Below are 15,188 nucleotides of genomic sequence, written 5' to 3'. Positions count from 1 at the left end.
TATATATATATATATCGTTTTAAATTAAACTATAAACCATATAAAATACATAAATCTTTTAGTTTCAAAATTTAGTTTGAACAATTTTTTGGTAAAAGTTTTGAACAAACATTGACAACTTATTTTTTAAAATTATAAATTATTAAAACTATTAATCTCACAATGAAAATTTTGTTATCAGTAATTTAAATTTTTTTCTATAAAAGATACAAATGATAAAAATAAATTATATGAGTAGAAATCATCATTTAATAGACATTAATATTAAAAGTATACTAAAATATACTATGTATGTTAGTATCATTTAAATTTAATTACATATCCTATCAAATATTAAAACAAAAATTGGATTAATAAAATTGATTTATATTTTCAGACCAATTTAATTATATATGAATAGTTACTGACTTTTAATTATTCAATATATATTTATTATTTCATAATATGTAAAAATATTTAATACATAAAATCATTTTTATATATAATGTTCATCCCGCGCAAGGCGCGGATCTTAACCTAGTAGCCATTATTTAGGAATATTCTTTTAGTGAATTAAAGTGTTTTAGGCAATATAATTAATTATATTAAACAAAAATTTATGAGTGGCACACTATTGTAAATATCTAACAAAATAAGAGCAGAATCCTACGAGGGATTTTGCTTTAATAGTATAGATTATCTTTTTCTTTTTTGTAACAAAAACTTTCTTGGTGTTTTCGATTATGACAACAAATATGTCCAATTGTAATTAGATTAGAGATCTTGATTACGTTTAAGGCAAAAAACCTGCTCTGCTAAAATACAAGTTCCACTTTATTGTTAAACTAATCTTTTTTTTTTGACAAAATGCATTCTATTTAAAATATAACAAAAAAGTAAAGCCATAGAGCTTGAGAAAGTTTTGAGAGCAATGCATTGTTAAACTAACCGCCAGTTTAATGATTGCAACTTCTTCGATTCTTTCTTTCAAACCATGCGTGTATATGATTCATTTTGTTTCAACAATTTTTTTTTGTGAGAAAAACAAATAGTATTTTATAATTAGTTAATAGAGAAAAGGAAAAAATTGTTTAACTCATCTAACAAAAAAAACATAGAAATGAACAAAAAAATGGCGAAATCATTTTAACAGTAATAAAAAGGTGAGGAAACAACCAAACTTATGGTGTCTACGAAATAAATATTAGTCCCACCCTTTACAACAACATTATACCTTTTTTTTTGTTAAAGCATTTATATTTAATTTTGATATATACTTCCACCGCTATAGCTTAAATTTGCCAGCATGTAATTTTTTTCAGCATGAACAACTGTCCTGTTACGGATATACATGAAATAAAAAAACCTTTAATAAAATATCAATTATGACCACTTTATTTGACAATACCACAGATCAAATCTAAACAATGAACGTGGATTTCAATGTTGAGTACACAAACATAGTGAATGAAATGTAAAGTAAAATATAGTATAGTAGCTTAAGCAATAACAAACTCAATACCAACCTATAGAAAGAAAATAAGAGTACCAAACACTAAAACAACACACACATATGACTTACAATTTCTTCACCAAGCATCATAATTTTTGTCTAACGTTGATATTTATCTATACGGTATACTAATATGAAAAATATACCATGATTCTTTTATTAAAATGGAAGTAAAAAAATTAATATTTGCATAGTTTGGATGAACTAGGAAAAATACAATAACCAGACAAAAATACATTGTTCATAACTTAAAGTAAAAGAAACAAATAAAATTAGTTTTTCCATTATTTGTTCGTTTATTATATCATTTTCAATCTACACTGATTTTTAAGAGTTAAATAAATTAATATATATATTTATAAAATAATTTTTAATATAACTTCCCGTCCGTAAGGCGGACCAAACTCCTAGTTCATAAGAAACTATAGATTTAAAATCCCTAATGTTAATATTCATAATAAAATAATAAATTTACAAGCAGTTACATAGAAAAACTCAACTATCACGTTTAGAGTCCTCACAAGTTTTGGATGCAAAGAAAACTAACATTTATTGATACAATAAGTAAAATTAATATAGATGCCAAAAAAGAGTGAAATTAAGATAGATGCCAAAAAAATGAGTGAAATAACATTTATTGTATATGAATACACAAAGTGATTAGGTGGGCTGTAGATATTTTTTAGCTTTAACTATTAGACTAAGGGTATGACTGGTTTTCCCGCTACTACCTGCAAACTCAGATTTTATGACTGGTAGTGGTTGTTAGCGTTTTTCAACAATCACCCAAACTGCTTAAAGCCGATTCAAACCGCTCAAAACCTCTTAAATTCAAAAGCTGGTTTCAGATAGCATTTGCGGTAGCAGGTGGATGCAGGAGGGTAATTTTTTTAACAATATAAATATAAACATAAAAATATTCAAAAAAATTTTAAATTGGAATTATAAAAATTAATTAATATTATAAATTTTTAACATAAAATATTTTCTATGATTTAAAAAATTTAAAACTATAACTTTCTAAATATAATTTTTATATTTATTATAATATTATGATTTTTGATATGTTTATAATTATATAAAATGTATATATTGTTAATTTATTATTAACCGATGTTGTATTATGTAGTTAATCATCATAAGTATCCCGCAAATGCACCAATTTCTAACCGCAGTACCAGTCGTACAAATTTTTTAAAACTGCTAGAAACCGCAAACTCCCGCAAGCGCAACCGCATTTGCTGCGTTTGAACCATTCAGACCCTGTGTACAGTTATAACATTCAACATCTTTTTATATCTTAACATTCTACATTGTCTTCTCTTTCTCTCACATTATTATTCAACATACATTTAACTTTTATACTCCACTTAGAAAATAAAAATATCAAAAATAAATTATTTAATTAATAATCAGGTTACTGATTTCAAATAATTATGAAAAAAATGAAAATATCAAAAACATTTAGAAAATAACATGTGTCTGGTTGAATTTTTCAACTCCATTTTATCCAAGTATGCATTTAAAAAAATTCAGCTATCTTTTACAATGGTTTCGATTGTTGAATAAGAGTTTCAACTGCTCCATTGTATATCAATAATCTTTAAAATTGTCAATTATGATATAAGTTAATTTAAAAAAATTGCAACCATAAAAATAAAATTTGGTTATAAAGTCCCAACTTACTAAAATAATATTTTATTATACAGCTATAACAGTTACATCTCTAACAATGTTATACGAACAAAATTGTACTTTGTGCTGCACAAAATTTTAAACTACATTTCAGCCAATCATCACATACCCCCTTCCTCTTTTTTTCATACCTCCTTCAAAACCCCCTAAACTATTTCTTTTATTTAATTCCACAATTTGGCTTATTTTTGGTAGTTGTGATTTCCTAATAAAAACGTGTTCAAAATTACGTTAACCTAATAAAAATCCAATTGTTAACCCGACATTGACCCGGAAAACAAAACAGATCACATAGTCGTTTATGAAAATCACGTTAACCCTAATAAAATCGGGCTGGGAGGGTTTGGTCGTGGCTTTACGATTCATGGGTAAGTTGAGAAGTGTTGGCAGACGTTGAATGGAGTTATAGATTAGTCATCATCCATCTCATTGCACTTATCTTTCAAAATTGTTGTGTCACCAACAATTATCTTTCTAAATTATTTTGTCCCCAGTTTTTATAATTTCTTTTTTTTGAAACTCTATTTTTATAATTCTTCTCCTATATATTATATGGAAAATTTGAACGCATAACAATAGCAATAGACGAAACTAAGATTCTAACCATATTATATGTTAGGCTACGATATAGAAACCATATTTATGTATAATGACAATAATGCTCTATCCTACACGTGAGCAAGCGTGGGCCCACCACTTCTTCCATTTTTATTTATCCAGAAAACTGAACAGTTTCCATTTGCTTTCTAACTCTAACAAATTCCATTTGCTTTCTAACTCTAACAAAGCAACAAAGAATAAATATTTGGAGAGAGTCAACCTTTGGCAGAATTGCGGTGGCATTTCTGGTACAAAAGGTGGTGGTAAGTGGCGTACGCATGCCGATTTCAGACGGGAAAGCGAAGGCATCAAGGGAGGTAAGTTCGATTTAAGAGCTTTAAACCACCGTAATATCTTTTTCACTGAAATCCTGCTCTGGTTTTTTTAAATTGATACATACCTCTGCAATAAATTGCAGATCTGCGCGAACGGGGTCATCGACCAAAGCTTTGTAAGGTACTATTGAAACTGTTTCACCATTCCAATATACATGTCAGGGCTGTTGTCATTCTAAATTATCAATGTTGATTGTTTGCTTCTCTGAAAACAACCTTCTCTTTCTGTTTCCCGAATGCGAGAGTGTTCAAGGGAAAATTACAGTTTGGGCGTTACTAGACTATTCGATAATCATCGAATGTAGGTTGCATCATTGGGGGTATGCCTCTTGTATTGCAGAAGGCTAGACACTGTCTGCTATGTCACCGCATAAGGCCACTCACGTGGATCCGCCTCCAACAAGACATCCAAAGTCACCCATTTGGTACCAACCATTTGTTTCCTTACACGTACGCTCAATCATGTTGATCTTGATTGTGTCTACTGCAGTTCAATCCCTTTGTATTAATTGTGACCCTTTTGTAAGAAGATACACACAACTTTCTATTTTAGTGGCATACTCTACTATATAATTTATAATATAGTATAGTTTATCAAACATGCATACACGACATTTTACTTTGTGTACTAAAGTCATCTTTAGTAGATTCCAACAATTTGGAGCTCTTTAAGTTCGCAAGTTTTATGGCCATACCCGCCATTTTGTAAAATGGCCATACCCACCATTTTGTTTGTATACTAACGTCATTTATAGTATATTCAACCAATTGGGAGCTCTTTAAGTTCACAAGTTTTGATATATGCTTCATCTATCTACAAATAACACATTTACATACCCGATATACCCCATGCGTGATTACTTTTTCTCCATATGGACTGGAGTTTCGTAGGTGAGATGTGATGTTATGTTGGTAACTATACTATGCACTGTATACATATCATAGTTTGTTTGCCGTTAGAATACACCGTTGGTTAGTGTACAAACGTATCCAGTATAGTCACCTCCACTTGAACCACTTGTTATGCCTTCTACAACAAAATGTTTTCCTATAGCACCCTCGGCGGACTATACATCACATATAGTATACTAAAATTTTCATCCTTAATGTCCTTATATGTCATGTTAGCATATAAATGTATCATATATAGTACAGTCAAACACTTTCAAGCCTTTTATGGTCATCACTGCTATAAAGTTTATCTTATTGAATTGGAGTCCACCTTCGCGCCCCAGAAACACCCAGGCTGATGGTCTATTTAGCTTTTTGATGTGCGTATACTGCATCATATATATAGTATAGTGCCTATCGTGTAATACACTTACAAAAACGTTGCGTTTCCATTTACGTGAATATAGTAAACTAATGATTACGATAGAAATGTGCTACTCTCCTTATCTTCATGCGCACGCGAGTTGCAAGGCGAAAAATGTCAAGAATTGGCTTTAATTGTCACATCCCATGACTTTTACTTTACTATGGCTATATTCTTTATTTTGGGGTCTCTTATGAATATTGATCAAATTCACCCATATTATATTGTCTCAGATGTTTCCATGCAAATTATGGAACTTTTATTTGGCTATCCACTGTATTTTTCTCCACGTTTGCTTCTTGTTCTCCACGTTTGCTTCTTGCTCGGATCATTGTCTCTTATCATCACTTTCAAGTTTCAACTGTATAAGTTGTTTCAACAAGTCAAAGTAAATCACGTAGATGTCACTTGAAATAATGAGATAAATGATATACTAATATGCAGGCCTACTAATATGTGCCTTTCTGTCCTCGACAGACAGCATTGAACTCTTGTCTTGGTTCCTCCGCGACGATGGAGTAGTGAAGCCTTGCCTTTGGCGATGGAGTAGCTTTGCCTCTGGTGATGGAGACTGAATCTTCGTCTATTGCGGTGGAGAACAAAGCCGGCTATTGTCCCTCATGTTATATGGTGGGTGATTATCATTCACTTTGCTTATTTTTTCTAAATTATAAATGTAGTTACCAAGAATGAAGGTTTGGTTACAAAGTGAATTGTATCCACAAACTTGATCTTATTGTGTTATTAACTTCAATATTTCTCTTGATAGAAGCTTGGACTTAATCCATTTATCTCTTAAGAGTTTCTTTATAACTTTTTGCTCTTAAATGTCATTCACTTTGCTTAATCATGCAATTTTGTGAAAAAATGAGTTTTGTATGAATGTTTGTTGATTATTGTATGAATAGTGAGAATGAAAAATATTGAGAACAAGAAGAAAAAGAAAACGAGAATGGAGTTGGCAATAGGGAAGAGAATGGAGATGACAAAACAGAAGTCGTGAATAGTAAATAGGAGAATAGCGATGATGTGGATCGTTACTAACATGAGATTGAGCAATCTGTTGCTGAGTTTGTTGATGAGGAGTTCATTGGACACAAGACAAACCCTGGAAGTTCAGATGAAGAAGAAGATGTGTTTGTTGCAAGATAGGATAATTAAGGGAAATAAATATGAAGGCAAGCTAGCTTTTTTTTCGGAACACAACTTTTTCATTAAGTTCAAATTGCTTGATTACAAATGATAGAGGGAAATATCCATCTTTTTTTATTGAAAGCATAAACTATAATATCATAAAACAAAAAGAATAGGTCTTCAAAAAAAGAATATGACAGTGAACTCAAGATGGTGCTTGAATGCGTCAGTATAGCCTTCACAACATGGTTGGACAGGAGAGAGATAGTCACCTTAAATTGTGACGTTGGTATCCAATCCGCACTTCGGAAACTCATAAACGAATCCTGCTGCATCTTCAGTCCCCGAACAAACCGCCCCACAAGATAGCAAGAAGGTTATAGATATGGACAAACACCTCCACAAGATTGGAGGGAGAACACTCCTTAAATAGGAAGAAATGGATGATAATGATGGTCCTGATGAACCCACAGGTAAATGAAAAGATAGGCTACTTTTCCAGAGGATTCTGTGAGTACAAATTTGTTTCAGTAAAAAACTTGTTGATCCCACCAAAAATTTTCAGCATAGTCAAAGAGGCTACACTGTGAAACCCTAGGCCTATGAAACTGGCACATTAGCTTTTGTGGGCTTTCTTGACTCAGATCCAGGTCAATGAGGCTCAGCCCAGTGAGACCCTTCCGGTTTCATCGACAGTAGTCAAATGCGGCGAAGGTGAAAACGCGGCGTAGAGGAAGGGATCCGATGGTTGAACTGCAACGAACAGGGGCCAAACTCTGATCTGAAGAAAACGAGTTGCAGGAAGGCGGAGCGGCAGTAAACCTGAGAGAACCTTGGTTCAGTTGAGAGGTGAGCTGACAGACGATGGTCTGGGCTCTGAGGAAAGAAGCGGTGAGACAATCTAGCCTCGGAAGAAGGCGTACCACTATGGTACTTGTGTCTGGTGCCAGAGAAAATCCAATACCAGATTAAGGACTTTGGAAATTAGTTGCGTCAAGGAATCAATGCCAACGAGGAATACTACTAGCATTGAAAATGGCTTAAGGAGTATGCAAACCAATTTGCTCATCTCACAGGCTATGTGAAAGAGGTTGAGAGGAAAACCCAGGGTAGCAGCGACGTAAATTCGTTGTTACACTTACTACGAATTAATTAACGAACTAGGAATTAAAAAAATAGACTACCCTTTCTCTATAGTATATGTTTCGCTCGAATGCGGATATACTCTGTCGACCATTATTATATATTTTTTACTAATTAAAAACTGTATAAATTATTATTTATGTCTTTTTAACCAATTATTATTTATGTTTTCATTTGAAAATTCTTAATAATCTGTCGACCATTATTAATAGATAAATCTTAAAAAATAATACAATATTTCTTTTCAGTTATACAAAATTAAGAATTTTACTTTATTATTATTTAGTAATGAGTTTTCTGTTTTTCAAATTTCAATTTTTTTGTTAAAAGATATTTTCATATAACAATACAACTAGATTTTGACTCGCGCTTTAAAAGCGCGGGATTATTCTCGTTTCAATTCTGTTTTTTTTTTTTTTTTTTTAGTTCAATTTTTGGTTTCATTTTTTTAATCCAAAATATAGGAATCGTTCGCTTATTTATGTATTTGAATTTGGTTTCAGTTTGATTGTTTTGGTTAGGGTTGGGAAAAAAAACTTGAATCTGAAGAACCAAACCGAATCCAGTCTGAAAAAAATAGTACCAAACCAAAATTGGTTAAATATCCTAATAGGTTCAAAAATTTTGTAATTAGAGAACCGAAACCGATCCAAACCGAAATATTTCAAGTACTCAAAAGTATCCAAAATAAATTTATATACTTCAGTATAATAATTAACTTTAGATTTAAAATATAAAAAATATCCAAAATATATATGATATTTGAAAATTTTCAAAAGTAAATGTCTAAAATAGCTAAACAATACTCAAAACACCAAAAATATTTGAAATATCTATCGATTATTTATCTAAATATTCATCTCAAACCAATTTATATGTTAATTTTAGATATTTTGGCATACATTATTGAAATTTATGTAATATATTATTTTTATTTTTAGATTTTGAGAAATTTAAAGTATATATGAATTTTTAGTTTTTAAAAATAATTTAAACGGTTTATCTAAACCCGAACCAAATCCACAAAAATCTAAAATATTCGAACTGAAATTTATAAATTAACTGAAATCTATAATTCTGAAAATCCGAAACCGGAATAGACATCGGATCAAACTTGAATGCGTACCCGAACGCCATCTCTAATTCTTGTTTTTTTTGCTTGGTTAGAATAATGATGCGAAGAATATTCGGTAGAATAATAAACAGATTTAGTTAGTTAATGTATATAGCATCTTAAGATTCTTAACAAATCGGACATGGCAACAATGTGTATCTAAGATTAAACTTTCCTTTTTTATTTGTTTATTTTATTCAAGAAAACTCTAGGTGGATAACATTAACATTGTAATTATAAAGGAAAATTATAGACATGGAAGAGGTCATTGTTATACAATTGATGTATTATAAAATTTTGTTTAGATAATTTTAAATAATTAATAAATATATTCTGAAATTTGATAGAATTCAAAATTATCAGTGTCAATAATAATAAAAAAACTTGATAGACATATATGAAATATCCTAATTAATACTAAAATTTTGGTTTGATTTTCAAAACATAAACATGGAAGAGAGATACTTGGATCTTCATTGTTATACAATTGATGTATTATAAATTTTGCTTTAATGATTTTATATACTAACGCCACATAAACATGGAATAAATATATATTTAATTTTCATTCAGTTATTTATCTAAGATTCTATGTCTTCCACGGTTTTTTGGTCAACGTTAATTAGATTGGTTTTGTGATAATATTAATTGTCCATAAATAAAGAGAAAACACACTTTAATGAAAACTCCTTAAATACATTTATTGAAATTAAAAGTAGATGATGACATGTTATTGTAAATAAGTTGTAGGGATTATGCTTTAATAGTATAGATAAATAAGAATAATATTTTTTAAAAATATTTTATTTTGGATAATTCGTCATATTATTAATTTTAATCACTTATCTAAACAAAATAATTTAATTTTTTTTTTATTTTGTAAGTAATTTATATGTTTTATTCGTAAAATGTATAAATGATATTAACCCTTATAATATTCAACGTGAGAGTTTAAATGCGGAAATCTTTTTATTTGAAAATATATTTTTGATTTTGGATCGTTCTTATTATTAATAATTTTAGTCACTTATTTAATTAAAATAATTAAAATTCATTTTTATTTTGTAAATAATTTATATATTTTATTTATTAAGGGAATAAACAATATTAATCATTCTAACTTTTAATCTGAGAACATACGAAAAAATCATTTTGTAATGAATAGTATAATAAATAGCAAGTTGTCAAACTAATCGAGACCTTTTTTTATGGGGAAAGTGGGTCTTGAAAAGGTAATGAATCAATTTCAATATCCGACTAATAGGGACTAACAAGTCTAAAACCTTGCAAGTTGCATGTCAATGACAATCACCAATAAATCATAAACTTAATTGCAACCTCACGTTATAGAACCGGAATCTAGAAAGGGGAAAAAATGGAAATAGCTTCCTTGTTTTTTAGTAAGAATATAAAAAGGAAAATCCATACAACTACACGAGCTAATTTTTATTTGCTAATAAAATACACTAACTATTTTGGATCTATGTTTAATACATGAACTAATTTACGTTGTCTAATAAATACATAAATTTTTGAAATTCGTAGATTTTATACATCGATTTAGACTATGTCAGTTATGTTTAACAGAAGTAACGACAACGTTAGTGTTTAATTATACACGTGGTCAAATTGTGAAAAAAAAATTCCTTGAAAATACAAGAATTAATTTTCATTTGCTAATAAAATACACAAACTATTTTGGATCCATGTTTACTAAACAAACTAAATTTTGTCTCTCATTAAACACACAAACTTTTGAAATTAACCTTGATTGACTAATAATCAATGCAATCAAAGCGAAAAATAAAAATCAGAAACACATAACACTAAACTCGTTTAAAATTATTTAGTTTCTTTTTTCCTTTTTCACGACATGGAAATCGGCGATATAAAGAGAAATCAAAGCGAAGAAGAAGGAAAACGAAAAATCTGTAACGCCGTCAATTAAACACTTACGCCGTCACCACCATATTCTGTTAAACATGTCGTTTAAATAGATGTATAAAATCTGTAAATTTCAAAAATGTGTGTATTAAAAGGAAAACGAAACTTAATTCGTGTATTAAACAGGGTTCCAAAATAGTTAATGTATTTTATTAGCTGTGTGCAATTAAACACTAACGCCGTCAATTAAACACTAACGCCGTCACCACTTCCATTAAACATAGTTGACGCCATCAAAAGCGATGTGTAAAACCTGCGAATTTCAAGAATTTGTATATTTAATTGGCAGTAAAAATTAATTCGTGTATTTTTTTTTTTTTTTTTTTTTTGACGTCAAACGGCCATTCTAATTCGTGTATTGAACTGGATCCAAAATAGTTTATGTATTTTATTAGCAAATAAAAATTAGGTAGTGTATTTTAAAGGAATTTTCCCAAAATAAAATTATTAGAGGACCAAATCTTTTTGTTTCCCCTAGCCCCAAGGCCTTAAAGATATAACAGCCGGCGTGAAGACAATTCAATATTTTGCAGTCTTTTTTGCTTATGTTCGTGCTTGGAGTTTGCCAAGATATGGACAAAATCAGTCAGCTGCCTGATGAATTTCTCTGGATGTGGCTGCCTATTGTTTCTTCCAACTAAAGTTGCTGTAAGCACAAGTATTTTATCCAATTCCAAGCGATGGGAGTTTCTCTGGATGTGGCTGCCTAAACTTGAGTACGATCACTCAATGGATGAACGCAAGAGTTTAAGTCGATTTATTAATCTGAATATGCCATTACATAGAGCCCCGGTCATAGAGAGCTTGCGTCTCAATTTTAGTCATGGATACACGGGATCAGTTACACCTGAAGATGTCAGACAGTGGGTAGCTCTTGCAGTAACTCGCTTCCTTCGCGAGTTGAGTCTTGACCTTACTTCTGAAGACAATCCTACTAAACTGCCGAGTAGTTTGTATACTTGCAAATCGCTCGTGATCTTGGAACTGAAAGGGAGTAATCTCGTTGATGTTCATCGGACGTCTTGTCTCCCTTCCCTGAAAACTTTGCTTCTTCAAGGTGTGCTTTACGCAGATCAAAAATCTCTTCACAAACTTCTTTCCAGTTGCCCTGTTCTTGAGGACCTATTTGTGGAACAATATGGGTGTGAAAGTGAGCATTTTTTAGAAGCAGTGAGTGTAATTGTGCCGTCCCTGCAGAGACTAACCCTAAAGCTATGTAGAGGATATTTTTTTCACCGGCTTGTGATAAACACTCCATCTTTGAAGTATTTCAAAATTGAGGATTATACTTATGAGCATACTAATGGTATTGATGATGATGATTACTCCTTCTATTCTGATGATATGCCTAAGTTGGAGGAGATGGAAGTCCATTCGACATACCTTGACATACAGAACTTTGTTAGTTTAATCACACATGTCAAGCGGCTTTCATTATGCCTACCAGACCAAGCCGAAAATGTAACATGTTTCAACAATCCATATGTCGATCTCATTAAGAACATCCTCCTTATTCTTTTTTTTTAATCGTGTGCAGGCTTTATATCGTGAGGGTATTGTCCTCAGCCAGCTTCGTCGTCTGAAGCTATGTTCATGTACTATAAATTGGTCAAAATTACTTGTTCGTTTACTCAAGGATTCTCCTAATTTACAAGAGCTTGAGATCCATCTAGATGGTGTAAGTTTCTTCGAAACATATCTATTATCTATACTATGTTGGCATTTAACGTACGTGTAAGCCAGACTGTCTGTCTCTTTTTATCTCAGGATCATACAAATATTTGTGAGGATCCACCGGTTTGCTGGGAGAATGAACTGGCCTGTGTTCCAGATTGTCTGTTGTCGAGTCTCCAAACTTTCAAGTGGACACGGATATATGGGTCCCCAAAAGAGGTAGATCTGGTTAAATATGTGTTGAGAAATGCTCGCTGCTTAAAGACTGCGACAATCTTGTTTCGATCAATATCGTATAGTGCACTGGAAGAGGATGAGCTTGAAATGGTTATACAAGATTTATCACTTTCTTCTCGAGGTTCAAAAGATGCCAAACTCGTATTTGTTTGAGTAGCTGAATCATTTGATATGATGCTTTAGTTTATATAATAAGATTCAGACTTGCATTTATATAGTGTATTGACGGGTTCTTTTTTCCCGAATTGGATTTATAGTGTTTATGGTTTTATTGGTTTATATGCAAATCTGGAGGTTTTCCCTCGGATTTGAATCTTTGTATTTTTAACAAAAAAATCTAAAAAAATTCATTCAAATCCATTATAAAATCAAATATATTATTAAATCCGTACGATTGAATAACACTTGATTTGATATAGAATTTATGAATCATTAAACCAATAACATATGATTTTAATACAGATTTTAAAATCATAGAACTAATAACACTAGATTTAGTTTAGATTTTCAAATCCATTAAAATACAACAACCAATAACCCTTACTAAGATGAAGAGTTTCATGGATTTGATTGGAGAAGTTTAGAGAGTTATGTAGGATTGGAGAAACCGTAGGTTGCAGACGAAGTTGAAGGAGTGACGACTTCCAGACTTTTTTGGGTCAGTTTATTAAGATAGGCTTAGGCTTTATATCAAATTAGAGTTTAAGTAATAGGTCCATAAATCAACCAGACCCGAACACGTGAATATAAACAACTTGAATAATTATGCGGGTCCCACATAAATAAGCAAAACTGATGATGTGGATAGGCTTAGGAGAGACTCTCTCATTATAATATAGATTTCTGATATTTAACTCTTGTTCAAGTTATAATTTATCAACTAGATTTTGACCCGCGCTTAGAAAGCGCGGGTTTGTTTTCGAAATTAAATATAAATTTTTGATGAATTTCTATATAAGGTATAAGTTTAAGTACATTTATTCGAAATCTCAAATCGAATTGTATCAAACTGAAAAAAAAAACTGAGCAGGTCATATATCTTTAGAACCCAAAATTAAAATCAAACCAAAAACTGAATGGATACCGGAATATTTAAAGTACAAATTATATATTCACAAATATTAATGATGATGACTAATAGTGCATCAATACCATTTAAATTGTGAGAAGAAATTACTTTTAAAAAAAAAAAATTATTGAACTCTTTTTAGTGGAGTACATATGTGATTTATAAACGAATTAAGATATAAGAAATGTTTTTATATCCGATCCTGATCTGTGATCGAACTGGTAAATATAGTGGTCGTATATAATCCGGACTGGTTTATGTTTTTCATGTAGCATTCTGTCAGATTTTTTACAAACTCATATGTTTCCACAAAATTTGTATTCAATGAAAACTTATTAGTTAAAATCCAATAAAACCAAAAAATTCGCCATTAATCCGTGGACCGACACCGATTAACCCGGTAAAACCATAATTTTAATACTTTTTAAACATTTCATATACTTTACAATACTACAAAAAACTGAATAAACTATTTTATTTGTCATATAAATAAATTTATTGTATTTATGTTATGCATTTTAATTTATAATTTTTGTATTGATCAATACTATTACAATTTAAATGTATATTGTTTATTTATTTTGTTTAGAAGCATACAATGGGTTTACACCTATTAATAAAATTAAAATTAAGATTGATACAATGAGAAATTTTTAATAGATCATGAATGCAAAAAATTAAATTAATTAATGGGTATGTATAGTCTTTATCCCAAAACCCAAAATACCAAATTTTCATCAATGAGAATTAATTTTTTTTTGTAATTTTAAGAACATTTTGTAAAATAGTCATTTTCATTAAAAGAAGAAAAATAATATTATAGGTATTATTTGTTAGTGTTTCAAAAGGTACTATTTGTTAACTTATATTTTTGTAGTTGTTAGTATATTTAAGAGTCATTAGATTTGGTAATCATAGTTGGATTAAATATGATTGATCTTGTTTAATATAGTATTCTCGTATAGTTTAAGAAGTCGTTACATATTATTTTGATTTTTTCATCACAATAATCGTGATCCCACTATATTAGGGTTTTAATTTTGTTATGGTAACAGGAAAAAATAAATATGCATAGTTAGTTATTAATGGCATATAGTTAGAATAATTAATTGTATAACTAAAAATATAATAACTTGTTATAGATAGGTCCAACAACCTTATATATAGGGGAAGACCAAAATATAATAAAAAGAAAGGGTTCAAACAACTTTAATAGGTAGATTTCTCAAGACTGATTCCCTTTTAATAGAATAGATGCCTACAAATCTTCGTATAGAATACTTAAGGTTGCAATAGCCTCAATACAATGGTTCTATACCCAAAGATTTAATCATCAACAGTTTTAATGGTTTATCACCAAAGGCTGCAATAATTTATCACTAGTACTTACAATCATAAAAAGTTGCAATTGTTCATCTAGACAATCGTAACGACTG

The 15,188-nt window shown here is 30.3% G+C and overlaps 1 protein-coding gene across 3 annotated transcripts; it reads left to right on the top strand.

The window, feature by feature from the left end:
• Positions 1–815: 815 nt before the first annotated feature.
• LOC103871084 (putative F-box/LRR-repeat protein At4g15060) lies at positions 816–14,807 on the top strand. 3 transcript variants are annotated; one of them, XR_004457413.1, is made up of 3 exons: positions 816–4,104; positions 4,206–4,243; positions 4,463–4,723. XR_004457413.1 is itself a non-coding variant. In XM_033289973.1 (3 exons), the coding sequence occupies exon 3, from the start codon at positions 11,370–11,372 to the stop codon at positions 12,297–12,299; it is 930 nt and encodes a 309-aa protein (XP_033145864.1). In that variant the 5' UTR covers positions 816–4,104; positions 4,206–4,243; positions 5,915–11,369; the 3' UTR covers positions 12,300–14,807. The 3 variants fall into 3 exon arrangements, 1 of the variants encoding a protein (XP_033145864.1); XR_004457412.1 differs by having other exon boundaries at positions 4,428–4,721; XM_033289973.1 differs by lacking the exon at positions 4,463–4,723 and adding an exon at positions 5,915–14,807.
• Positions 14,808–15,188: the final 381 nt, after the last annotated feature.

This window comes from Brassica rapa, chromosome A01 (assembly GCF_000309985.2).
Source record: "Brassica rapa cultivar Chiifu-401-42 chromosome A01, CAAS_Brap_v3.01, whole genome shotgun sequence".
In the NCBI taxonomy this organism is placed as follows: Eukaryota; Viridiplantae; Streptophyta; class Magnoliopsida; order Brassicales; family Brassicaceae; genus Brassica; species Brassica rapa.
Note: the sequence above shows the minus strand (reverse complement) of the source record. Positions and strands in the feature narration are given on the sequence as shown.